This window comes from Chlamydotis macqueenii, chromosome 5 (genome assembly GCF_036417535.1).
Source record: "Chlamydotis macqueenii isolate bChlMac1 chromosome 5, bChlMac1.mat, whole genome shotgun sequence".
NCBI lineage: Eukaryota > Metazoa > Chordata > Aves > Otidiformes > Otididae > Chlamydotis > Chlamydotis macqueenii.
Window position 1 is genome coordinate 26,244,006 of NC_141560.1, and position 27,584 is coordinate 26,271,589.

At 39.6% G+C, this 27,584-nt stretch overlaps 1 protein-coding gene across 7 annotated transcripts in view; it reads right to left on the reverse strand.

The window, feature by feature from the left end:
• Positions 1 to 27,584, reverse strand: part of YLPM1 (YLP motif containing 1) — a 40,268-nt gene that overhangs the window by 5,438 nt on the left and 7,246 nt on the right. The window contains exons 4-18 of one of the 7 annotated variants that reach the window (XM_086750243.1): positions 25,736 to 26,478; positions 19,216 to 21,606; positions 16,352 to 16,457; positions 13,427 to 13,670; positions 12,044 to 12,136; positions 11,463 to 11,637; positions 11,167 to 11,312; positions 10,624 to 10,811; positions 9,917 to 9,979; positions 9,507 to 9,626; positions 9,046 to 9,222; positions 8,754 to 8,837; positions 8,414 to 8,497; positions 6,832 to 6,918; positions 3,782 to 3,833 (exon numbers count right to left, since the gene is read on the reverse strand). In XM_086750243.1, coding sequence (XP_086606369.1) covers positions 3,782 to 3,833; positions 6,832 to 6,918; positions 8,414 to 8,497; positions 8,754 to 8,837; positions 9,046 to 9,222; positions 9,507 to 9,626; positions 9,917 to 9,979; positions 10,624 to 10,811; positions 11,167 to 11,312; positions 11,463 to 11,637; positions 12,044 to 12,136; positions 13,427 to 13,670; positions 16,352 to 16,457; positions 19,216 to 21,606; positions 25,736 to 26,478 — 4,753 coding nt within the window. Of the gene's footprint in view, positions 1 to 3,781; positions 3,834 to 6,831; positions 6,919 to 8,413; positions 8,498 to 8,753; positions 8,838 to 9,045; positions 9,223 to 9,506; positions 9,627 to 9,916; positions 9,980 to 10,623; positions 10,812 to 11,166; positions 11,313 to 11,462; positions 11,638 to 12,043; positions 12,140 to 13,426; positions 13,908 to 16,351; positions 16,458 to 19,215; positions 21,607 to 25,735; positions 26,479 to 27,584 lie in introns of all 7 variants that reach the window. The other 6 variants (XM_086750242.1, XM_086750244.1, XM_086750237.1 and 3 more) reach the window with 6 other exon arrangements.

Below are 27,584 nucleotides of genomic sequence, written 5' to 3' on the forward strand. Positions count from 1 at the left end.
CTGTTACATGGCATCTTTTACACAATCCAGTTAAGGTTCTTCTTTTGCTCTAAATTAAATCTGCCAAATTTGAAGCTCAATCTCCACAGAAAGACGGCACTCCCTCTAGAAGACAAAAATGATTTATACGACATTCCTCTGTTCCTCCAGCATATAACATACTTGCATTACTGCTCAGTATTACTTTCAGATCAATCAGTGTAGATAATTTGTAGCATAAGGGTTTCCAGAAAAAAAAATGACATTGAAAAGGAAAGCAACAAATGCACTGAGGAGCATTAAGAACTGAAAATTCAGGAGCTCTCTGTTGGCAAGTATCTGTACATGGACATATTCCTGTCGGAAGGCAATATGCTACGATACAAGTTCATCTCATTACCAATGTGGAAGAAAGTTCTGTCTCCCACTCTCTGCTGCACACAGACCAATTGAAAACATCTCCAAGAAATGTGTAACTCTCAAATATCAGTAGAGGAGTTCAAGAGGTGTTCAGAGTGTGACGTTCCCCTCTGTCCCTGCTACATAGAACTTATTTTAAAATGTTATCTCCTTCCATGTTTGAAGTTTGATTGCCTTTCCAGAGGGATCTGCTTCCATCCATACTATCATGGTTCAAGATACATGTGCCATGCAGCAGACACACTACAGAAATGTCAAAAGCCTACCAACAAAGCAGAATATTCTTTTCAGAAAATGAGACAAGGTGTCATTTTGTAACAACGGTGCTCGTGAATATTTATGGCAGATGATTAGTGCTAAACTATCAAACGTAATTTTACCATTTCAATTTTAAAAACAGTGAAGCAGAAGCATTTCTGAAAACCCACAGAACTGAAAAACTCACCTTCAGAATTTTAATAATAAAGCAACTGAAAGTAAATGACTTAACTAGCTCCTTCAAAAACTGAGTCAGATAATTTTTTTCCCTTCTTGTACAAAAGCCACAAGGTTTTATGTAAAATGTTTGTTGCATTCTAGAGTAAATTTTACAATGGTATTGAAACTTCAGCCATGCCGGAGCTCATATCTCCTCTCCTGAAAGTTTTTAAAACTCGCACTAAGCCACACTTTGAAACAGAGTACTGCACTAAACACTTCAAATACAGTCATTTTAAAAATGTGAGTCCATTTCTGTAAATTTAAATACAAGAACCCATGCGCACTATGCACTGAGACAGACCCGTGATTAGACTTCAGAATAAAAATGTGGCTGTGTGCTCACAACGCATAAGGAAATGATATATCACACATATGCTCAGAGGAATGCATCTCCCCTGCCAAAGTAAACCTTAACTAAAGCAAGAGCTCTGGGGTGTATAGTATGGTGACTGTCACAAGGCAGCACTGCAGCTAAAGAACTCAAACTTTTCACACTTTTTGAAGGCTTATTACAATCAGTAAGATTTTAGCGTGCTTTCCTGTAGCAACATCTACTTCAGGAAGAAAATAAAAAAGTAAAACAAGACTTAGTGTTGTTTTTGCATTCTGCAGTTAGACCACTTCTGCCAATGCGTGCTCTCTGGGACTAATGCAATAAACCTAATGGGCAGGCAACCTCCCAAGAAATAGCTCAACTTTGCAATAACAAATGCATACCACAGTTTACATGCCTTTCAGGAAATAATTTAAATTGGTCATCTACAACAAAGTCTTATTATGAATTAAAATATAAAAATTCTTACTCAGACTGCAAGTGCTTGTAATGCACACCTTGAGCTGAAAGTTGTCCGCCCTTGCAGAGCAATTTTTCAAAGAAACATCACCCATTACATAGGAATGCCTGGCTTTTTTAAACTATATGTTCTGCCAGAATTTACTTTTAATCTATAGTTCTATATACTTACAAAAATGAATGTAGAGGGTAAGTAAAATCGTGAATACAGATTTAGTAGAAAGATCTTCTCAGCATCTGTATCTGTGTCTTGCAGCATGCTAACATTCAGCTTGTTAATGGAGTTTGATCGTTAAAGGATTATTGCAACAGCCGTGCAAGTGACTTACTTTAGCGTAACAATGATTCTGCTGCTCACTCCCCATTTTACGTTTAAGTGGAGATCATATAGAAAGCCTGCATTTTATATTATGGAGTTTTCATACGCAACACAGTTCTTTATTTCAATTTGTTAGCAGTATTGGATCACAAAAGAGGTAAATTTGGAAAGCTGTAAACTTCTGCTGCAGTCACAGTCTCTGTATTGCTAGAAACTACACATAAATATTTTCAGAACGTATTTTGGACTCCTGTGATATGATGACTTAAGGTTCACCATATGTGGCGCAACACATCTGCTCCTATTACTCAGTATGCAAAGAAGTCTATGCTATTTGGAATACAATACAATGTATCAGAGCATTCTTCAACAATGCAGTTTTCCGGTACTATGATTTTGTACATCATTGTGAAAAAAAAAAATCATTATAAACTTAAGATATAATCTTAAGATATTAAAACAACCAACTCTTATAATAAAAATGCAGAGTAATCCTGAATTAATTCTGTCTAATTGCCTAGCTGCTTGATATACCGGAGTCATTGAGTACAAGGCTTCTCCAGTTGTACTGCAGGTGCTACAACATCAATATATTCCACAAATATTTAAATAACTTAAAAGAGAGCACAGCAGAAGAGATGGTGCAGCTAAACAGTCAACAGCAAAAGATGAAAGGCTGCTTTATAAAAGCCAGAACTTCTAATGCTATTTCTATAGTGCAGTTGTGATTTTGGTTATTGGAAAGTAAGGATACACAGGGCTGTACCACACATGCGGAAGCAAACCTCAAAACGTTAAGACATGCTGCATGCCATTCAGATTTTTGTTACTTCTCACAGACATGACAGAAAACAGCAGTTTTATGCAAACTGCATTGATCAAATCTTCACTTAGAACCATTACTGTTCAGTAAAAAAAAAAAAAAAAAAAAAAAAAAGAAAAAAGCAAAACTGATCATAATAGAATCATAGAATGGTTAATGACTAGAAACCCCTTTCCATGTGTACACCTTCCACCACAGCCATGGTGCATGCATTTCAGTCTGAAAGTTGCTTTTGACTTGGACAGAATCCTAGCATTAGCACTTATGCCCGACGCAACCAGCAGCACTAAGCAGAACAAAAAATGCAGCAAAAATAGTGCCCTTGTGCTGCTGGAAAGTCCATTTTGCATCCTACAAAGAAGAATTCCAGTACTCTCCTGGAACTGAAAAGCATACTGAGCTTTAACTTTTCAATACACAAGATGTAGAATAGATACACTGAGGCCTAATCATTCAGAACCAACTTCAAAGCACGGCACTACTTTGTCCTCACACGCATCAATTTTGAAGAGCGAGAAACATCTTCAATACAGTTAGCTACTAGGCATGTCTCCAAGAAAGAAAGAAGAAGTTATTGACGACATCTCAGCTTGAAAAAAAGATATACAGTATGAACAAGAATGCAGTGCAATGTAAGTTGACTCTTTGCTTTTTGTAATACTGAAGAGATTAATAAAGAATAGAAATACTGCTTTTTAAAAAATTTAAGACAAAATACTTTCCTTGAACAGATGGAAGAACAATTAATGAGTATATAAAACATTGATGGTTAGAAAGTCATAACTCCCTTGCCTCTGGCAGATGACAAATTCCTGCTCTGTATAGACGCTTTTGCAGTTTCAGATACTTGTATGAGATCAATACATTTATTTGTCTTTGGTAAGGAGGCACAGTAAAAACAAAAATTCAGGTTTTGCAAACATCATCAGATACCAACTATAAGAAACAGGAAAAAATAAATACCCACCTAGCTTTGCCTCAGAAGTGTCCATCTCCCATTTGCTTTTCGGAATGTAACCCTAAATCATACACAGAGAGAAGCTCGGAGGATTAGAGAGAGACACACATGCATATCACTTTCGAACTGGAAACAGCATTACAATGGGAGCTTAAGGTATTTCTTTTTGTAAGACACAATTCTTGTTATCAGATGAAGGAAACAAATTACTCAGTATTTCAGAACTTCCCATTCAGTGATTTTTAGCAGCCCTTGCAAATCATCACAAGAGTGCTGCCCTCTGCAAACACAGAACTCCGGAATGAGTCTAACAGACAGCAATGGTGCTGTGTGCACAGTTACTATATTGTATTATGCCAGGTAGCAAAGTTATTGCAACACAACTTATCAAGCATAAAGAATATTCAAAGTTTTACAAATACAAATGAAAAAGTTACCATAATCACAAGCTTTTAAGAAATTCCCAGATATACTACACACAAACTTGACCTAATCCTTTAGAAGGGACATACTGAATTCTTGTTATGAATGGCTAGTTGACAACTAAACAAAATTCTTTTTTTTAGTTTAAGTGAGAGTATCTTCTGAATAACTAAAATTTAAGTATTATTTTTCATTTTAAAATAACCCTCTTAGTTCAATGATTCTCCTAAAATATTTTTTCCCTACAAACAATGTCACCATACATTTTACATGTAATGATCTTTAGTCAGTTTATTCCTTTTAAATGAGCATAATGATATTAAATTGGGCAAAAAGGTATTTATTTTAGATCTCTTCTTATTATCTTTTCATTTTATACTCTTGGACAAGTAAATCCTTATTAAGCAACCCCTTATAACTCATTTCAGCTGTTCAGACTTGGCATGAAAATACTTATGTTTCTCTGCAGTCACAAAAAAAGCTCAGTGTAGTGAAATGCAATCCCTGTGAGAATTTAATTATTTTAAGAATGATTTTTAATAGAGAGGGAAAAGAACTACTCTAGAAGATTTCAACAAGAAAATAAACAATCCACAGACCAGTTTTATTACACTGACTTCTTTCCTGCTCTATTTATATGTTGCCTCCACTGTGGTAAACATGTATGTGTACTTGTTAGTGCTAAGGGTTACTAAATCAGAGCATACTGTTCCAGAGAGCTACACTGCTTTTGATTATGTTCAGCATCGCTCTTCCAAAATCCTTGAGACCTTTTTTCTATCAAGCATATATCAGCGACTTGAGATGATCAGACCCCTGTATTTCTTTCTTTTTAATCAAGTCTGTAATTAATACAAACTAAGTTTGTGCTGCAGTATTTCCTTGTAAAAAATAAACTTCAAGTATATATGTACATTTACACTTTTAAACCAAGTTGCACATGAAAATTCACTCAGAAAGTTTACACAACAGCTAGAAGCCTGTATTGAAAAAAGTGATGTGTGATACGCAGTTGAGAACACTAAGTTAAATGCATCAGTAATTCATACCGTCAAGCACAGAAAAGCAAGAATTGTCTGAATGCTACAAACAACCCTATGGGAGCTGGTAATAGCAACAAGAGTGACTTTAATGGTGTGAAATGGCCTACTGTGTGCTGAATCTATACAATATCCTGGTCCTCAGATAGGATAAGAAAAGAATCAGACTTCATCTTTTGATACAAGACACCTGGATATTTCAAGGACATCTGCCAGATGGCAGGAGTTTCAGACCACTTTTTCCACAGGATTAAATGCAGCAAAATGAATTGGAAGAACCTTACCAACTGCTCTCAAGAAAGCAAGAGATACCAAATACAATGTACTGGTCCACCTTTCTATCTGACATATCTCTCTCTGAGATTAACTATGTGACTGAACAGCAGAGATCACAGATAATTCTTTGCTCTTGTGAATCTGAATAGAAAACATTCTTATATGTAGATTACTTTTAGTTATTAATAATTTCCATAGTTATCACCACCAAGCTTTCTCCTTGTCTCATTAAGGGCTATTGTTATATGTGCTGTACGTTAGGACACTCCCCAGAGCCCATAAACACACACACATTTATGCACAGACATTTCGACAGCTAAAGAAAAATTTCTCTTCTAGATACAGCTCATTTCCAAGAAATAAGACTAGCAGCCATATTCCTGTAAACATGGATGCGTCTTTGAAATGTTCTAACCACACTTTATGCAGTCTTATACTCTATGCCAAAGAATAATTTAGTAAAGAGAATAAATGAGTCACGTTGCAAAAAACAGATGTTTATTAAAAGCCACTCGTCCTAAGCTTTATTTTCTTCATTCTGTATTTCAATTGCTTTCTAAACTGCCACTCCTGAGGAACAGTAAGTTTCCATTGAGAAAAATGACTTTGCTTGTCTTTGACATTTTTGGTTACTTCCTGTTTACTGGAGTTTAACTGCTTGGTTGTGGGAACCAGGGTTTGACACATTCAACTCATCAAGCACTGACCAGCTGCAGCTCCAACACATACCAAGAAGTCACATTAGGAAGCCTTCCATAGCCTTTAAAATACATACCTAAAAACGCCAGCCCTCAGGGCAATTCTCTAACCTTTATTTATCCAAGGGACCTAATCCCTCATCTTGGAGATACCTACTGACAAACAGAGTCAGTGAGCCTTGGCAGAGAAAGCATTCTTCTTCATAACTGTTGTCATACATGTGACAGTCGAGAAGAGTTCTTTAGACACATGAAAAGTAATAAGCTAAATTAATCTTTGCCCATTCTTCCCATCCCTCCACTTAGTGTAATTCTCAGATAATGTGGAAGACAGTGCTATAGTGTACTGCAGTTTATAAAGGTCTGTAAGAGGCTTGTTGCCACGCTCCACTGATAATGCTGTTTGCGGTATATACTCACAGATTCCTAAAAAAACTCAGTTAGGAATAACATGATTTAACATTAAAGTTCTCCTAGGAATGTTTAAGGAACAAGTAACTAGAAATGTGTGTATTAAGATCGCATCGCTAAGAATGGAAATGGGTTGGCATTCATGAGACTGAGATTCTCCCTCAGACACATTAATAAACATTTTGTTAGAGATGGCTGATGTGTCTCCTACCAGTTCACTTTCTTCCTCCTCTGCTGTATCCTTCTTGACTTCTTCTTTCTGGTCTTCAATATTTGCATCAAAATCCTCCATCTCCACCTGTTCCAAAGCACAAGTACAGACTTAAAAGGCATTGCTTGACTTCTAAGTATTATCTTTTCAGCGGAGTAAGTAGAAGATTCCAAGTTCAAATAGAAGACGAAGGAAAGGATTAATCTTGGAAAGTATGACGATGTAGTATATATGAATACTGGCTCCATTTTGGCTTGCCTCAGAAGTAGCTTCCCTTATAGCTAGAGGGACAAACTATGTGGGAAACTAGCAATCATTCATTCTCTTCCTTCACATGCATTCTTTGCGCTACCAGTATCTGTAACACTAAGATAATTCTCTTGCTTCCCACACAATCACATTTCAAAACGTGAAATCTCAGAAAGAGATCTTAAACTTGCTGTTTACACGTCACTGGAATGGCACGATCTGCACAGAACATCTCTATTAAGCCTTTTTCTTTTATATGTTTAAACATCAGAGTAAAGAATAATAACCACAGAGATTAACATAACAAAGAAAATGGATCCTTTAAGACATACATGTAACCCTGCCCATCTAATGGAATACTTTCTGGGGTCCACATCTCTAATGGGGATTAACGTGTATACTGTGGGATACCTAGAACTCTACAAGTACATACAGTTCCTCATACCATTAGTAAAACCTTGATGCACACAGAGTAAATCCCAAATCTGTCCTTCTCCGAGTCTACTTGAGAGCTGAGCCTTTTGCTGTCCTCTTTAAGATTACTATTTTCCAATACAAAGAATTTGGAGATGCACAAATAACCTTCTGACCTCATGAGAACCTGCAAAGTGTAAACTCTCTTCATACTTCAGCAGTTTACCAGTTTCCATGGCCATAGCAAGTGCTGTTCTGACAGCAACACACAGCTATTGTACATTCAGAATGATCTTACGATTAACATACTAATTTATTTCCAGAGCTCCTAAAACACCTGCCACAAAAGAACGCAACAATACAGAGAGCTAACGTGCCAAAGATGTGTGTCACACCAAACTGCAAATGGAATAAAAAGGTAGCATACTTCTACAGCAAGTGTAATCTTCTGCTACATGTTAGTTATTTATTTCTTCATTCTCTGCTATAGGTCTGTATTTCTCAAAGCAGGGACTGAGAGGAGTTCAAATCTGTTTATTTACTTATTAGTTCTATCAAACTGCTTCCTCAAATTATGAGCCAATTAATTCAGTAACCTGATAAAGTGCTGACTTTCATCTGAGAGAGCAAAGATCCTCTTTAATTGGTACTCAACAGTTGCTAAGCACCAAAGTGGCTTCAACTCTTCCTCAAAAATGCATAAGTCTGGGCTCCCAAAAAGGTGATAAAACGTAACATGAAACTTCATATTTGGGTCATTGATAAGTATAATAGACTACACTTGTCTGACACAGTGATTCTGGCTTTCTACAGTGCCAAGTATAACCAGTCTGTTGTGATCACACCTTTCTCTGCTTTATATTTTCAGTGTAGACACATCCACATAATCTGCAATTTTAACAAACACAGAGATTCTCACCTCTTCAATCGCAGCATCCTGCAATAGAGAACGAATGTCCAGGCGCATCATGTGACGTGGTGCTGCCTCCCAGTGATCAGACATCTAACAAAAACCAAACAAAAATGAAGGACCTCTAAAAATGTAACAGATTCAATGGAAAATGTGGTTTCTGATCACGAACAAGATGTATCTGTATTTAAGTAACTTCAGTCAATCCCATGAAATAACTACCAGCTCTTCTCAGAGGAAAAGTGTAAGTATTATGTAGTCTAAAAGGGGGCGATAGTTTTCCAACAACAGGCCTGAAAGCACAAAGAAACCTATCATTAATCCTTTGACTCCAGATGTATACAGTTACCCTGCTGATTTCCTTCAGCTTGCGTCCATGAATATTCCTCTTGGAACACGTCTGGTTATCCGCACTCATTTCAGCTAAGTACACCTAGAAAGAGAAAGACAGTATTAAATATTGTCAATCAATTTTTAGAGCTGTTTTTCTACCTGGTAATACACTTTGTAGTTCTACATCCTAAGAAAGATAAATTTCTAACCGTAGACCACAGCATTTTTACTGAATGTAAGAGGGGCTTTGCATTCAAAAATTTAGAAATACCAGCAAGCAAGTTCAAATGCTTTTTAGGCTCCATTACCTCAAAACCCTTGGTTTTTGCAGCGCTCCAAAACTGTTCAAAATGTCGCACTCTATCATTGATAGCATCAAGGATAATGAAGGGGAAAAAGCCGTCATCCAAGGTCTTTTTGAAAGTTTTAAACATGCTGGTACGATAGGTCTCTTCCATATCAGCTTCATATTCATACTCCATCACCTTTATCAAGGACAAAAGCATTTAAGAAAGATGACACCTATTAAATTGCTAATGTTCAACTGCTGAATGTCATTATCACAAAGTACACTGGTAGGAGAAAAACACCTTCCAGGACAACTTTTAAGAATTTGCCTGTTCTGCCCTTAAGATATATTGACTTGTTTTGAAAGACAACCCACAGACACCTGCACTCTTCCAAAATCACAGACTGAAATTCTGATTGCCACTGTGTTATTCCAGAATGTCTTGTTTCTTTGTCAAGATAAGCAACTGAATTTAAGTACCTTCTTTTTCACTTTTTTCCCTGTATCTGGGTCTCTCTCTTCTTTTTCCACTTCAGTGATAAAATAGTCATCCAAGCTGAGCACTCTTGGTGCAGGTCCTCCACACTCTACTTCCTTATCCTGGAAGGAAAACAAGAAGAAAACATATATTCTTGCAGTAAAAATTCCATTCTGCTACAGAGGATCTTCAAAACACTTTTGGCAAACAGCAGTTGCCTGCTCTGTATTCAAAATAAGAAGAGAGCAGTATCCCTCACGCTTGCTAACAGTGGAGGGGATTCACATGCCATATGAAGACATGGAATATGAAATAACAAGAGGCTGAAATTACAGACAAACAGAAAGAAAACAGCAGAGGAAGCACATGTGAAAGACAAGCAGCACTACACAGTGAGTGGTTGTTTACATACCCTGATGAGTTTTGCTACATGTGTCTTTCCACTGCCAGGCAACCCTCTCATTATGATTACAATCTGAAACGAAGATCATGTATGAAGATATGATACTGCACTAGATTAAACAGAATCTCTTTTGCAAAAATTTTCTTCTATAAAATTACGTGCTCTGGGCTCACACTTTTGCATACCATCAAGCAAAGCCAGTACCACGCCTCACTACCTATTTTACAAACCAGGTGATGAGGAATGGTAGTGGTTCCACAGAGTAACAGTATATGACGTTAATCATCTCAGCAGCTCATACTGCATAAGATGTTACAGATCTGGTTCAGATAAAATTAACTAAACGAAACTTGTCTAAGTGTTTTAAGCCTGAATCTTGTTTTTTCTTATTTTATATGGTGCACTGCCAAATCTCTGACTCTGTGTAAAGCCAAATCTTTCCTCTGATACATCAAAAAAACAAGTGAAGATATCAGAATAGTCTAAAATACATTAACATTACCAACTAGTAGAAATTTCATCTTAACATTCCCAGGAAGTTTACATCTCCTGTGGACTCCTAACAGCTATGTTACAAAACTCTAGGGAAATCAACCAAGAGAATTTCCAGAGCTTCCTCAAATGTAGGCTTGTTCCCAACATATCACGCTCATGAGCATTTCATCTGAATATATACCTCGTAGAAACTGATTGTTTCTTTTGGAACGCATACTCACCCTCTCTGGCCTGCTATCCCGTCCTGGTGGCTTCAAAATATCATCTACATTTTTAGATTCTGGCTTCTTTTCCACTCGTGGAGCAGGTGGTGGCTGACGAGGCATTGATGGAGCAGAAATAGGAATCCTTTCCTCTGGGTAATTTCTACGATCACCTTCAAATTCCAGTGTTTGGACAGAAGAATTTTCTTAGTTCAGTAAAATAAAAAAATTAAGATGTTCATACTCAGTTGAGGTGACTTAAACAGACCTTCATTATTTTAGGATAAGTTAATAGATTTTTACCCAAGATAATTCAAATTTGTAATTTAAATCTATTGCAATCAAAGACATTTTTTAGCAGTATGTAACTCTTGTGTTCCTGATCCACTTACCACTGAGAAACAAAACTACATGACACTGCTCAAAGACATTTTCCTGAATTATATATTCTGAACAAAGAAATAGTGCAAATCAATTAATCTTCTCCCAATTAATCTTCATCTCTGCAAGCCCATATTTTTCATAATATTCTACCACGGCTTCAAGACTGAGAAACTGTACCTCCAAACATGGAAGGCCCATGATCATATGCTGGACGATCTGTCTTTCGTTCATAGGGTGGTCTTTCAAAACCACCTCGCCTGGAGGAAGGATGGTCCTTCTTGTCACGGTAAGACTGAGTCCTTGAAGGTGTAGTAGGAAGAACCCTGACAAAAAAAAGTATCTTGTGAATTTCTAGAATTTCTACTATGGATTCCAGAGAGAAACAAACACGTGTCTCACAGGCAAAACGGACAGCTTGATACTCAATAGCACCTGAACTGTACTGATTTCAATAGTGTTCCAAAACCACGTACCTATCATCGCGGGGATGCCGCTCTTTTTCAAATCTCTCTCGTTCATAGTCCATAGAACCACGGTCTCTGTGCAATTCCCGCTCTCTCTTGAAATCCCGATGATCTGTGTTGGAATTACCTTGATGCTCAAAATAAGGCTCACGATCTCTTTCTCTGTTGTAACGACTGGGGTGCTCTGAAAGGAGAAACCCACGGAAATCCAAACTACTAAAACATACTCTGAACTTTTTACTATTTTTGAAGGGAAAGCAACAAACAAGAGTGCAAGAAAAGTATAGAGAAATATATGATGTGAGGCCTAGAAAGGACTTAGGCAGCCACTGAATCTTTTCCAAACTGTAACAGACAACCATACCATGAAATCCTACTTAAAGCTACAAAACTGAAATTTTAAAGTGGCTAGGTCATTGACTGTATTACTCCTCTTGACAATATAAACTGTTACTCTTACAGACCTCTGAAAAAAATAAAGTGGTTCTAGCTTAAAGAAGAGTTACTTAGTTTAAAATACGCTTTTAATGCCTTAACAGCTTTTCTTAAGAGCTAACTAACTGTCTGAGAACTAGTCAAGCGCTCCCTACCTTTTTGAAATGTTTGCCTCTCCGGTACAGGTTCTGGACGCAGGGTTACCCTCTCCCCGTATGGAATCTGTTCCACTTTACTGGTCGTTATATCTGCTTACAAACAACAACAACAACAAAAAAATCAAGGTCTTAAAATACCCCTTTTCCATTTCCTTTCCTTTGTCATGAAAAGCAATCAGTCAATGGCATTAAAAGTGACTGGAATAACTTACCAAAATGTCTTTTAATGGATAATGCAAAAAAAGCTATACACAGATACACAACACCATGGTTTTAAAAGTCTGAAGGGGGTCTGTGTGTGTGTGTGTGTAAGTATGCATACCACTTTATTTTAGGAATGGGACACGTGCCTTTTCAAATGAGTTTGTGTAGCATGTGTGTTCAGAAGATTCTAAAAATTAAAATGCTCTGAAAGTTTCAATAACTCAAAGATGTACTGTAATGTCAAGAATATTAACAGAAATGCTCACTTTAGATTCCTAATGGTGGCAATTTTTCTAACAGCTTTTAGTAAAACATCTACTTAATGGAATCAATAGGGCTTCAATTCACGTTATGGCACCTTAGAAAGAAAAAACGCTCTTTAAATGACAATGCACAATTTAAGAACTTCTCTACAACATGATTTCACTCCTATAAAAACTAAGAATGAGGGAAATAAATTCTATTAAAAATCTAGTGTTGAATTTTAGCTTTGATAAGCTTAATACTAAAATTCAGAGCCCTTCACTGTTTATGTGTTAAATGTCTGTTTAAGGCACATGTCCTTCAGAACTAGAACTTTGTCTCACACCCTGTCATAGTTCAGCCCCGCCAGCAACTACGCAGTCTCTCTCTCACCCCCTCCACCCTCCGAGAGAGCAGAAGCCTCTGTCGGAGGGTGGGGGGAATGAGAGAGAGACTGCGTAGTCTGGTCCCCGGCGGGGCTGAACTATGACACACCCATTAAGCAGTATATAAATAATGCAAACACCAGCCACATTCTGCTTTAACTTACTAAGTCACACCTAAGAACTGTAACAATTCAAAGCACTTTCTAGCACAGTTATTTCCATACTGAGCTAGAAAGGGATTAAGGGAAAGTAGCTATATCAATCTAAATATAAAGGTTGATGTGATCACACCGGTTGGCGTTCATTAGAAGCAGATGTGGCTATGCACCATTCAGTTCACATGAAACAGCTCATTATCACAGCATTGAATAAAACATTAAACTCAAGCCTGGAGACTTAAAACTGCATTGCTTAGCTTTAGATTGCAATGTACACAGTCTACAGGTCAAGTGCAGAACATCTATGGCATGCTTTGCGTGGCATACTCCGTTAGAAAGGAGTAGTTAGCTCTCCGTTACAAATTAAACAAATACACTGTAATACCCACCTCGCCCATGGCCATAGTCCACAGTTTGCTGAATTACAGGTGCTTTAGGAACCGGTGGAATAACTGGAGGATGGGACACTGGTACGGCTGATGGAAGAGAGGTGTGAACAGCAGGTACTTTCACAGGCGAAGAGACAGGTGGAGGCATCATTGACTCCTGTTTACACAACCCATACTCCATATTTGCTCCTTTATCCTCATTTGTGTCCCAGAGTCCGTGGAAAGAATCCTCATCCCAGCGTTCCTGTTCCACAGCAGAAGGTGATGGTTTTAAAGACTGATCATGACTCGGGATTGTAGTTGGAGTAGAAACTGGAGCATGTGGCCTTGTCATAGGTGTAGCAGGCCTTGTCAGTGGGGCACTCGGTCTTGTCACAGGGGTGGGCTGTCTGAACAACACGGGAGGCTTTATAATAACAGCAGGAGAAGGTTTAAAAGCTTGGGCTTCTACTGGTGCCTCTGAAGATAGCTGAGAGGAGACCTAGATGCAGAAAGCACTTTTAATGTAGATCTGTAAACTAACCTTCTCTCATCCTCTGTAAGTCAGTAAGCACAATGGCAACTGGTAACAAACCATAAGCATTTTCTAGTACCTCCATCAAGGTGCTACAGGTAGGAGGACAACATTTCAAGAACTAGTGGCCTGAATTAATTTGGTGTTTGTTCACTATGTGAAGGCTTAAGTACTATTTATTTTCTCCTTCAAAATAACCTTACCAATTTAAGCTCCAGTAGGCCTATCTCAGTTCAAAAGTGTCTATGGTTTTACTCTCAAAGTCTCCTGCTGTTTGCAAAGATTCCTGCTGTCTGTGAGGAGGCTGAAAAAGTCTGAAAGTAGGGCAGTTTGGTGATGCACAAAAAGTTTGATAAGGCTAGCTTCCTTCTGGAAGTCATTGGAAAAATTCCCAGAGAGCAGAATCACCTGGAAACCCCTTAAGGAAATCAACATCAGATCAACAAAAGAAATGGGGAGGGCATATCCAGTGGAAAAAACCAACAAAACAAAGCCCCCTCATGAACAAAACATCCCCATGGAACCCCACATTCTGTGCCACAAGAGTCTTTTCAGTATCACAGCAGATAGCAAGTTACAGACATCCTTTTAGCAATACACAACAAATGCAGAATGGTTGTAGATACAAAGTTGAACTTTGTAATAACAGTTCAAAGTCACAGCAGAAGTCTGAAGGCAGGAATCCCAAGAAAGACAGCAGTTGTTTGAATATCTCTAGGCAGATGGGTGAAGTAGTCCGAGATACAAAATATCAAAGTTGAGTAAAGTGATTTCCTAAAGGCATCTACATATCTGCAGCTCTTGGTAGCAAATCTGTTCCATTATTTTACTTGATAGACACTGTAAACAAGGAATAGATCAACTAGGCAAAAAGAAAACTTGGAGTACCTCATTCACTGCCTAACATTTCTCCGGAGGGAGGGACAAACAAAGTTTGGTCAGCCTATATGTCAGACCCAGAGGTTAGTATGGCTAAATCTATTGGTACTAGTAACTTTGGGGTTAAGATGTGATGAAGAATAAAGACTGTGCATCGACTTAGGTATCCCTCCAACACACATTTAACAAAAATTGTTTATTAATTTAAGGAAGGATTTATGAACCTGAGTGATGACTGCAGAAGTTCAGTTGGTTTCTGACTGGGTACAAATTATCAAAAAATCAAATACAAGCAGCTGAGAAGAGCTCCCAGAACACAATCGGAAGATTAAGAAGCAGAGGAATATAACTTGCATCACAACAGGAGATGAAGTCATGGAAGTACACAAATGTGAGCTTCCACGTACTTTATGATATTCCAGAGGGTAACGAGAATTTCTAATAAAGACAGCTCTCATGGTTTAACCCCAACCGGCAATCAAGCATCACACAGCCACTCACTCCCTCACAGCAGGATGAGGGAGAGAATTGGAAGAGTAAAAGGGAGAAAATTTGTGGGTTGAGATAAAGACAGTTTAATAGGTAAAGCAAAAGCCATGCACACAAGCAAAGCAAAACAAGGAATCCATTCACAACTTCCTATTGGCAGGCACTTATTCAGCCATCTCCAGGAAAGCAGGAGTCCATCACACATACAAACCCCATAACTCGAAACGCCCCCCACTTCCTTTTTCTTCCCCCAGCTTTATATGCTGAACATGACATCATATGGTGTGGGATATCCCTTTGGTCAGTTGGGGTCAGCTGTCCTGGCTGTGCCCCAACCCAATGTGCACTCCCAGCCTACTCACTGGTGGGGCGGTGGGAGAAGCAGAAAGGGCCTTGACTCTGTGTAAGCACTGCTCAGTAGTAACTGAAACATCCCTGTGTTAGCAACACTCTTTCCAGCACAAACCCAAAACATAGCCCCATACCAGTACCATGAAGAAAATTAACTCTATCACAGCCAAAACCAGCACAACAGCAAACAGAAAGCTAATGCCCACTTGACATTGAAATATCTCAGTTTTTGATGGATGAATTCTCAAATTTCTCTCTTTAATCTCTTCAAAGAGAAGTGAACTTTTAAAGTAGAAAAAGCAGAGCAAGATCATAATTAAAGACAGTATCAGAACCCAGTTAGGAAGGGAAAAGGAGGGTGTTCTCATGAGCCTTATGCCTCTGTTTTGGAAGAGCTCACAGTTTCTTGCACATCATTTCACAGCAGCCTAGGCTGTTGAGCCTCATGAGCTACTCCCCACAACGGGTCATGCTCAGAAGACACCGTGGACTGAATGAGTAAGAAAGGCTTTGGAAAATCTAAAGAAAATATGAAGTTGCTTTGCCTCAAAAGAAGACTGATGAGGTTGTAAGGGCTGCTGGGGAGGCATTCCACAGAGAATTTTGACCATCAGAGTGCAGAACTGGTCTGACATAGGCTATAACAGTAATAGTTACCAGCATGTTATGAGGTTAACACAAGATGAATTTACCTGAAAGTTACCCGGCCTCGTGCTTGCGTTCTGAGGTCTAGAAGAGTCCTGTGTAGAAATGTCAGGTTTAAACTCTTTCAACTTCTGTAGCTGTTCTTTTTGCTCTCTGCATATGAATCACAACAAAGTGTTAGCAGTCTGTAGCTTTAGTGAAAAATCAAAGAAATCAATGCTTACAGGGAAAACTATGTATTACACTAGCATTAGGGGCCAAGTTCCAAGAAGAAAAGGATGCAGTAGGCTTTACATGGTCAGTGCTATGATTCAGAAATCCCTGTATCACATTCATGTAACCATTAAGGTATTTAATATATTAGCTGCCTCTTTTTTGATCACAAATTTCCTCTGCAACATGCAGTTATGCTTTTGTGTTTGGCCAGAACCACTCCACTTTGACAGTAAAAAGCAAAGCTAGATTTTAGCTTCTGACAACACCTTCTGCAAACCAAAGCCCAGTGGAGATGCATGCTTAAGTGCTCTCAGTGACTTGCTCTGAGTTGCACACTAAAAGGATTGAGGCCAACACAAAGCACAACAGAGACTCCAACATTTAAAAACAAAGTGGTGATGTTAGCTTTTGTGTTCTTGTTTTATGTATCAAAATGCTACCTAGCCTATGGAGCAGAGATCAGGACCAGCAGTGAATACTACAACCACTGGATTACAAAGATCTATCTATTCAATATTATTTCCCTTCAGTTTTTGTTTGCATCTTTTTCTCTATTTTTTTTTTAATTGCTAACAACTCTCTGTTCATATTAATTGTGTGCATTAAAGTAGTGCCCAAATAACAACGAGGAACGAGATCTCTCTGTACTAGGCACAACAGAGGCCATCCTGACTACCAACCCATCTGTTCAGTGTCCAGTACAAGGAGAATCTGGCTCACAGAAAGGGATCCAAAGTGCTGCATTAGGACAAAGAATAAATTGAGCAATTGCTAGCACTTAAAATGTCTTCTTTACATCTGGCTTAGAAAAAAAGACACCAGATGACAAAAACAGAACAGCATGCAGATCAGAGTATGCTGTTTTACACACAATAAATGCAAAGCCAGATGAAGATTTCACCTTTGGAGATTAAAGCAGTTCTGCACCACACTACTGGTATAACTCTTGGCTCAAAAAAATATAATAAGGAGTCTCCTTAAAATTGTTCCTACTGTTGAGACTGGGTTCACCTGCTTAGAAGAACCTCATGAGAAATACCAGTGTAACTAATTTTTAAAAGTATCCTCACATTCAACTAAAAATCAGTAACAGTAGTGTCATGTTAATAGTTCCCCTTTTTACTGGCTTAGAAAGAGGTACATGTATCTAATCCTTACCTAAAATGTTGTAGTTTCTGTGTTTAAATATTTCAGCCCTAACAAATTATTCACTTAGGCAGTGATTCCCAAACTATGGTCCTCAGATTAAGTCCACTGGCTTGCAGCTAGTCACATTAAACAGCAGAATGCCTGGCAACCTGAGGCAATAGGAAAGTCAGGAATCTGAAAACGACCTGTTGCTCTGAACTTTTGGCAAATATTGCTTTATAACACAGATTTCACACTTACTAACACCTCTTGAATTAATCTAATTGCAGTCAAAGATTAAATTATTCAAAGTTCTCCCTTCCTTTTAAAAAATTATTTTTCTTGCATTTTGGCATGCAGCTAAGGCCTTCCATATGGGACAGATGCTTAGCAGTCTTATGAGTCTGAAAACAAAACGGCTTCAAGTGCAAAACGTCTCTATCTTTCAACATTGTTTAATAAAAATGTAGTAATGACAACCAAACATTTATTTTAATTGTCCATTATTTTAGCATATCTTGTTTATGAAATTAAATCCTTGTCTTTACTAGGCACCAAACCTTAGCTGTCTCTCGGTAACATACACGTAGGACGAACCACACGAACCTCTGACCCTAAGATGCTTCCTCTTTCTTTTCTAGAATCTCTTCTGAAAGATCTCATTCACTAAAAATAGTCAAACTCACTTTTCCATTTTTGGTTGGCTGGTTGGGGTTTTTTTTTGTTTGTTTTTGTTTTGTTTTGTTTTTCTTTAATACATTTAATGTACCAAATCACAAAGATAACATTTGCACAGATGGTATACGCTGCATTCATTCTAATATTACTAAATTTACTGAGCCCTAGGATGTTTCTGATGTTTAAGAAGATACTCTATTACTTATTTTGATATAAGCACCTATTAAAGCCTTAGGGAGTCTAGTAGCTGCTTTCTAAAACGTGGTCTTGGTGAACTCTTGCATTCATATCTCCTGATTGTTATCACTGCTGTTATGCTCATCCTCAGAACTAAGATCAACCAAACCTCACAAAACTATTCACTGACTATGCTGGATTTCAAATGATGGAGCATTGTAAAAAGAAAAAGAAAAATCCCACTTATGCTTTAATTAAAAAGTAAGCAGTATCCAAAAATTAAATAGGCCCATTGTGCGAATTAAGAATCACATTACTGTAGATCCTGACAGATAAGTATTAAAAAGCAATTGTCAAGGAGCTCATCTGACACTAATAAAAAGACTGAAAAGCAATTATCAACAAGCTCATTTGAGGATAACAAAAAGATTGGTCAGGTGATGTGGACAGATGTCTTCCTGGAAAGTAACAAACAGGGAATGCCATATTCATGGGGAAAGGCACAATCACCTGTTTAAGAAAAAAAACACACCATCCACAAAAGCAGTGACAGAGGTACTCCAAATAACTTGTTCCACATGAGCTCCTACTATCATGCTGTGGCAAAAAGAAATTAAGCCAGTACTGCGTAAATCAAGGAATGAATTAGGAAAGGAGCATCATCTCCACAGGATGGGACTCCTACCCAAAGTGACAGAACCAGGCAACTCACCGAAGCATTTTGAGCTCCTGGGCAGCCTTCAGAATTATCTCATGCTGTCTTTGGCTAAGGACCATCACCCCTCCCAAGGACTGGTCAGAGTCCAGGTTTGAATCCGCTCCCAGCATATCAGAGGAATGTGAAGGTGGAGGAAGGGAATCTGAACGATCATCCAAAGACCGCAGTCTGTTTCCATCATCTGGATACCACCTATCCGACAACCGTTCCCTCTCCCAATCAGTCCTTTCAGGAAGGTAGTCTTGCTTCTCCCGCCATGTGTCATATCTCTCTGGATACTCTCGAATCCTCAGCTCCCCCCTGTCTCGGAGGTCTCTGTCATAATGATCTCTGTTCCTATCCTCCCTCCACCTATCTTCGCGGTATCTGTCCAGAGGTGGAAGAGGTGGTAATGGTGGTAGAGGGGGGATATCCAGGTCACGATTCCCCATTTCTCTGTCATCCATAGGCCTCATGTCCCAGTCTCTATCCCATTCTCTGTCTAAATCTTGATCATAAACATCTGAGGATCTTCCAGTCCTATCTAGATCTCTCTCTAGTTCCCTCTCTCTTGGCCTTTTCCAGTCATCCCACCATGAATCTCGTCTGTCATGATCAGATGATAAAGGAGGTAGTGGTGGTAGTGGAGATAAAGGAGGCAATGAATGGTGGGATTGCAACCTGTCATCTCTGTCATACGCATCTACAGAATCATCCTGATAATCAGAGTTGTGATCTCTCCAGTATCGTTCTCTTTCCCAGTCATCCAACTGCTCATGTTCCAAAGAAGGGTCATCTTGACTACCTAAAGGAAATTCCTCTTGCATTCTATCATCTTCATGCCCCCAAGAACCCCTGAGTGTCTCATCTCGATGGTATGGAGGCAATTTATCAGAGTCATCTCCTAAGTGAATGGGTTTATCTATATTGCCTGTTTCAGATCTTCCCGCTTCCCTCTCCCGGCTACCTGCCCTTCTCATGGGACCTCTCTCGCGACTACCTGCCCGCCTGACCGGGCCCCTCTCATGACTACCTGCCCGCCTGACCGGGCCCCTCTCACGACTACCTGCCCTCCTGACCGGGCCCCTCTCCCGACTACCTGCCCGTCGCATGGGTTCTCTCTCTCTGCTGCCCGCCCGCCGCATGGGGTCTCTCTCTCTGCTACCTGGTCGCCTGACAGGGCCCCTCTCCCGGCTACCTGCCCGACCCCTGTCCCGGCTGCCTGTCCGCCCAGGTAGCTCTCTGTCTCGGCTAGAGAATATCCTCTCGTGGCTATCTGACCGTCCACCCAGTCCCCTCTCTCGGCTGCCAGATCGTCCATCTGGCATTCTCTCCCTGCTGCCTGACCTCCTGTCTGGCATCCTCTCCCTGCTGCCTGCTCTCCTGAACATCCCCCTGCCACGGATGGACGCCTGCCTAGCCTGCCCTCTGCCTCTGTATACATATCCTCTGCCACGGCCATCATCCATCCTGCCCATTCCCCTGCCATGGCCATCATCCATCCTGCCCATTCCCCAGCCACCATCCATTCTTCCCATACCCCGGCCACCATCCATCCTTCCCATTCCCCGGCCACGGCCCATTCCCCAGCCACGGCCATCCCCCTGCCCTCTGCCACGGCCATCGTTCAGCCTGCCCTGGCCCCTTCCTCTGCTTACTGGTCCCTTGCCTCTATCTTCATGCATAAATGGCCCTTTCGCTCTGCTTTCCGGTCCAGGTGGGCCCTGCGTGCTATCTGAAGCAATCAACTGGTCACCTGGTGAATCTAAATCTTGATTTCCTGTTACAGGGGTTACCGCACCACCTGTTCTTCCAATACCTGACTGCAAAGCTACAGGGTTACTAGAAACAGATGTTGAATTCTGGTTCTGAATAGGTGGAGTAGGTGCTTTGGACTCTTCTACTGGCTGGTTAGGATCATGTGAACTCCATGTCCACTTTTTAGGAGGGTCTGAAATAGTTTCTTTGACTTCAGGTTTGGACGGTTCCTGTTGAGTGTCTGTCAGGTCCTCATTTGGTTCAATGGGACCTGCGCTCTGTGCATCAGGAGTAGACTGGGTTCTGCTTACAGACTGCTGATTGCCAGCTATGTCTGTAAAAGGTTCTTTGTTTTCTGACTGCGAGTCTGTCTGTGACTGCTGCTGCTGCTGTCCCAAATGAGGCCTGGGCCCCCTCCACCGTGGACCACTAGGTCGGGAACCATGTCCATGTGATGCATTTGTCGAAGTATAAAATTGTGCTGCTGGTCCTCGCGGGATAGTCCCCCATCTACTTGAAGACTGGCCATCCGTATTCTGTCTGTCAAAACGTGACCTGTATCCTTCTGAGCGCTGGGAGTCAAAACGAGGCCCTCTCTGTCTTGAGCCTTCAAATTTGTCATATCCTCTTCCTCGGGGTCCATCAAATCTATAGATGACATAATGGCAATTTTATTCACATGAGCACGTCACATTAAAATCCTCTAAAAGACAGTTTCATCTCCCACAAAAGTAGCTTCTAACTATGAATCCTAGTGTGCTTTACGATCAATCTCTGCCAAACCAATGCAGAAGCACAGAGACATGTTCTTCAATAAAGTGTTGTCCACTGAAGGCACTTGTAGATTATGTAAACCTAAAAGGAAATTTGGCTTAAGTATCTCAGGACTGAAACCTGACTGACAAAGAAAGCTGGCAAACTCCTTTCAAAAAAAGCTTTCAACTTTTGTTTAACCGAAGTTTTGTTGCAATCAACTCACTGAACTTTTTGTTTGGATAGTATGCAACACTATGGTGTCAGTAACTATGGCAATAAATGCTATCTAGAAAAATGTCTGAATACAGAGCCTTTCAGAAGGTGCAACAAACTGATATCGCCCGGTACCATGTAAGATAATATGTCTAAAACAAATACATTTTTATTGCATCACTTTTGAAATTCCTTTTGAGAGCACCTACAACTGCTATTGCTTGAATACGAGGAAATAGGTCAGGCAAACTAATGAAGAGTAATTCATTCAATCATATTTAACAAGGCTGATGCAGCAAAAAAATCCAATCTTTAAGCATATGCTCAAATACTGACTTACATAACAGACTAGAACAAATTATATTAATTTAACACAAATTAGAGAACTGATGTCTGAAGTAAAGATGCTTGGATGTTTGGGATTCACAGTTGTGCCTCACTGAATGGGGGTCAGGAAGGCCACAGTGCGGGTGGGGTTGAACTTGACAAGTGACACAAAGAATAATAAGAGGGGCTTCTACAAGTATGTCAGTCAAAAAAGAAAGGTCAAAGAAAGTGTACCCCCTAGATGAACATGACTGGCAAACTGGTAACAATGGACGAGAAGGCTGATGTACTCAATTTTTTTGCCTCAGTCTGCCCTGGTAACCCTTCCTCCTACACTCCTCGAGTGGATGGACCACAAGACAGGAACTAGGGGAGCAAAGTCCCTCCCACTGCAAGAGAAGATAAGGTTCGTGACCACCTCAAGAACCTGAATATACTTATGTCTATAGGACCTGATGAGATGCATCCCAGAGTCTTAATGGAATTAGATGATGCAGCTGCCAAGCCACTCTCCATGATATTTGAAAAGTCATGGCAGTTAGGTGAGGTCCCTGCTGACTGGGAAAAAGGAGACATTTCACCCATTTTTTTAAAGGGCACAAAAAAGGACCCTGGGAACTACCGACCTGTCAGCCTTACCTCTGTACCTGGGAAGATCATGGAGTAGATCCTCCTAGAAGTTACGCTGAGGCACATGGAGGACAGGGAGGTGATCTGAGACAGCCAGCACGGCTTCACCAAGGGCAAGTCCTGCCTGGCCAAACTAGTAGCCTTCTATGATGGAGCAGACATCAGTGGATAAGGGAAGAGCTATGCATGTCATCTACATGGCCTTCTAAAAGTCCTTTGACACTGTTCCCCAGAACATCCTTCTCTCTAAATTGGAGAGATATGGATTCAATGGGTGGACTGTTCAGTGCACGAGGAATTGGCTAGATGGCTGCATTTAGAGGGTGGTGGTCAACCGCTCAATGTCCAGATGGAGGCTGGTGAGAAGTGCTGTCCCTCAGGGGTCAGTATTGGGACCAGGACTGTTTAACATCTTCATCAATGACATAGTGGGATTGAGTGCACCCTCAACAAGTTTGCAGATGACACCAAGCTGAGCGGTGCGGGTGACATGCCTGAGGGAAGGGATGCCATCCAGTGGGACCTGGACAAGCTTGAGAAGTCGGCCCATGTGACCCTCATGAGGTCCAACAAGGCCAAGCGCAAGGTCCTGCACATGGGTCAGGGCAACCTCCAGAATCAATACGAGCTGGGGGGTGAAGGGATTGAGAGCAGCCCTGCAGAGAAGGGCTTGGGGATACTGGTGGATAAAAAGCTGGACATGAGTCTACATTGTGTGCTTGCAGCCCAGAGAGCCAACCATATCCTGGGCTGCATCAAAAGAAGTGCGGCAAGCACTGATAAGTTAACACAGTAAACTGCCTTTTTTGGGAGCAGGGGCAGGTCAAGATGAACAGGAAGAGAAAAAAGAAGAAATTACAAAGCACAATGACAAGATAACCTAGATTTGAAGGATCAACTTTTAAATGGAATGTATAGCTAGAAGAATGGATACTGTAAGACATACTTCATCCTCAAAATTCAGAAAATTAGTTTAAGCCTATTCTTCAGAGTTTCTTGAGAAAAGTTAATTGCCAAAAAAAGGTGAAGGGTGTCTGGTCATTATCTGGGTTTTCTTAGCAGGGATGGCAGCAGGTAACACACAACAATTTTCATTTATCCCAAGTTCAGTTAAAAATTTATTAGGACACTCTTTTCTACTAACTATATTGAGAAGAAATACTAAAAAGATTTTTAAAAAATCTTTGGTAAAACCCTAGAATGGTCATGCAATCACAATATAGGTATACACAGGGGTTACAGTGTTAAATTATACACTGTAAGTATGCTCAAAACCAGAGCTCCTGTATGTGCATTCTAGAAATTTTTGATTACCCATACCCCATCATCACACATCACTGAGCTCTAAACCAACACACATAAAAGACATGCACTAGCAAATAATTAAAACAGTCTGTTCAGAACTGTACATCCTATAAATCCCCAGGGCCAGAAACAACACTTATTAAAAACCATCAGGAGGTAGAAAATTATTCAAAGTTAGAAAAAAATTCATTTACATTGCTAGCAATTAATTAATTATTTATATTATTCATGAATTATCATTATGGAAGCACAGAGAAGGGAAATAAACATGAAGATACGATTGTAAAGTCTAGCAGACTATGTAAGGATAGATACAATTTAACAGAACAACACCGTTCTTTGATTCAGTATGCATCACATCAATTTGCCTTGAACTAGTAAGCAGACAGAACAGATGTTGGTTTTGCAAGCTGGTATCAAGTGAAGTATGAAAGAAAAACATTCTAAGAACAAGATCGTGGATTAAACCATATAGTAGATATAAAACTACATGAAAGACAGAACATCGGCTTTTAGAGTAGCTTTACATTAAGGCAGCAGGCCATCCACCTGATAAAACGAAGATTTAAATTTGAACAAAACTGTATCTTACCAAAAGATACAGACAGTAACCTTCAAAACCAAGACCATCATGACAGAGAGCAAAAGAAAAAGTGGCAAATAATACTAAGGCTAATATCCTAAGGCTCAAATCTTCATTTCTTTCCTTCTCTCTCTTGTATACAATTGTTTGAATGCCACATGTGTAGAAAACCACTGATTTGTACGTAAGACAAGTACTACCTCTCTTATCAGTCATTTTGAAATAAATGCACTGAATAGGACAACCATGTAGCTGCAGAACTCTCTCACTCTAGAAGTACTGCTGAACAGCTTTGAATTCTTTTTGCAATAAAACTTGTACTACAGAGTACTTTTTATTGCTTCTAAAAAATAAATAGCATCTAAATTGCCAGTAACTAGCTATGCCAGTATATTCAACTCAATATATTTCTAAATACTTTCCTCAATCCCTTTCAGAATGCCTACATTAAAGTGCTATCATACATAGCAACACCTTAAAAACAATCCTTCAACATTTTTGCTTTAGATTTTCCTAAACTGTATTCCAAGTACCACAGACAAAACGCTGGGAATTTAGATCACTTTTCATATAGGATCACTCTTTCAAGGGTGACTTATCAACTTCAGACCAAAGACAGCAAAGACATGTCAAATATATACAACAGCTTTCCTGTTTTCACGAAAGGGCTGTTATGATGCTGGGAACGAAAAGGGTGCAGTGTGCCCAAGCATTGTACCAGAAAAAAAAAAAAAAAAAATCTACTCTAGATAATGCTGAGGTGAAAGGCATCTATCTATCCTTGCCTTAATAAGATAAATACAGAGCATGGTGTACATAATTAAAAACAAAACTTCCACCAAACAAGCACACTTCACACAACCTCAGGAAAATCTGAGAATAAGAGATATGTTTAATTTCTTAATATACCACTGAATGTCCTGTAGCCTGGAAAAATGCATAAATCAACAAAAACATCCTTACCTAGGGCCTCTGGGGCCTTCAAAACGTGCTGATCTGGGAGGATCTGGAAGCAATCCACCCGACCTCACTGGTTTATCCTGCATGGTAGGTGCATGTGTTGAAGATACTGCAGAAGTGGCTTTCACTTCCCCAAATCCTTGCTCAGACGAAACAGAGACAGTTTGCTTATTAAGATGAATTTGAGACTTCCCATGGTCTGAAGAGCCAAAGGATGAACTTACTTGAGAATGATAAGGTGAATAGACAGTTGAACTAGCTATTTTTGATGCATAGGTACCAGGGGTGGGAAGCAGAGCTGGCCTTGGTGTCTCAGTAGATTGACTGCTTTGAGAACTGGATCCTGAAGGGGCAGAGGAATTAGATAACTGAGAAACGGAAGAGAGAGGTGGAGGGACCAGCGGAGGTGTAGTTGAAGGTAAAGTTGGAGGCATAATAGGAATGCCGCCTTGAGTGGTTTGAGAATACGGAACAAACGGAGGTGGCAGCGAAACATTCGCAGGATACTGATTCTTCAGATTTTGGAGCGAGCTCACTTTCTCCTGCAGGTGGGACTGAGTGACCTTCATCTGTTCATCCCATGCTTTCCACTGTTTCTCATACTCTTGAAGCTGGTCTTTGTGAGGGTAGGTTTGAAGCTGATGCTGCCACTGTTGGTTCATTGATCGCTCCCAGTCTTTATAAAGCTGCTGGAATTGTTTTTGCTGTGCCTCATAATGTCGCAGTTGCATGTCCACTGACATTGTCTGCAACGAGAAGACAAGAATAGCTACAAAATACCATCTTATTATTTTCAGAGCCACATATTTCAGTATCACTTGTAGTACCACAACTTCTAACTTGGGCAGAAGCTTAAGGAAGAACTACACTGAAACAAAAGCAAACACCAACTGTGACATCTAAAGTCATTGTGACAATTTACATATTTCATAACTCAGGATATTTATGTATAAAAGGCTTTTTTTTTTTTGCCTTTTTTTTTTTTTTAAACAAGACAGATTAAGAAAGCTATAATCAAAGGGCTCCAAGCTGTATTATTACTGGATGCTAACAATGACTAAAGCCCAAATCAGTCTTCACACTTTCAATATATACAGTATGTGGCTATTTCTCAAGGTTTCAGTTTCTGCTGTTAACCTGCTCTGAGTTGCTTCAACTGTATGCAACTATTCCTCTCTAAGCCTTTGTCAGATCTTATTTACACAGTGAAGCTTCTTTAAAGGAGGTACTGTCCTTCATTATGTGTAGATACAGGTTCTAATATCCATGGCCTGATCTTGTCTGAGATTTTTCGGGTTCACAATTAAGAGCTTTTTTTATACAAGCGGACAACTCAAGCTACAAACAAATGCTTAATGGACAAACTCCACCAATCCAGAAAAAGCTGATTCAACTCTTTAATACAGTAATCAACTTCTATTTAAAAGCTTAAAGGCTGCAACACTGATATAATTATCCAAACTTGTTATTAAGACTTATTTTATTTCACTGATTGAGTCAAGAGTAATGTAAGACAGTGATTTTCTTAATTACTTTAACTGCATATTTTTGGAATCTATGCTTACTTCATCATTGCACATATTAATTTTTGTACTACACAATGTTGTAAAAAAAAAAAAAAAAAGCAGCTACCAAATTACTCCATATAATGAACTGTTTCTTCAGCAGTAAAACATTCAAAACTGAATAAATTCAGCATTGTGTTCAGCTTTGCTCCTGTATCACCCAAGTAAGTCTGAAAAATCTTATGACAAGCGTAAAGTCTTGTATTTCTCACCCTACTGAAGCTTCATCACCATCTGTTAATTATTCCTTCACTATGAAGTAGACCTACAGTAGCAAAAGGGGATAT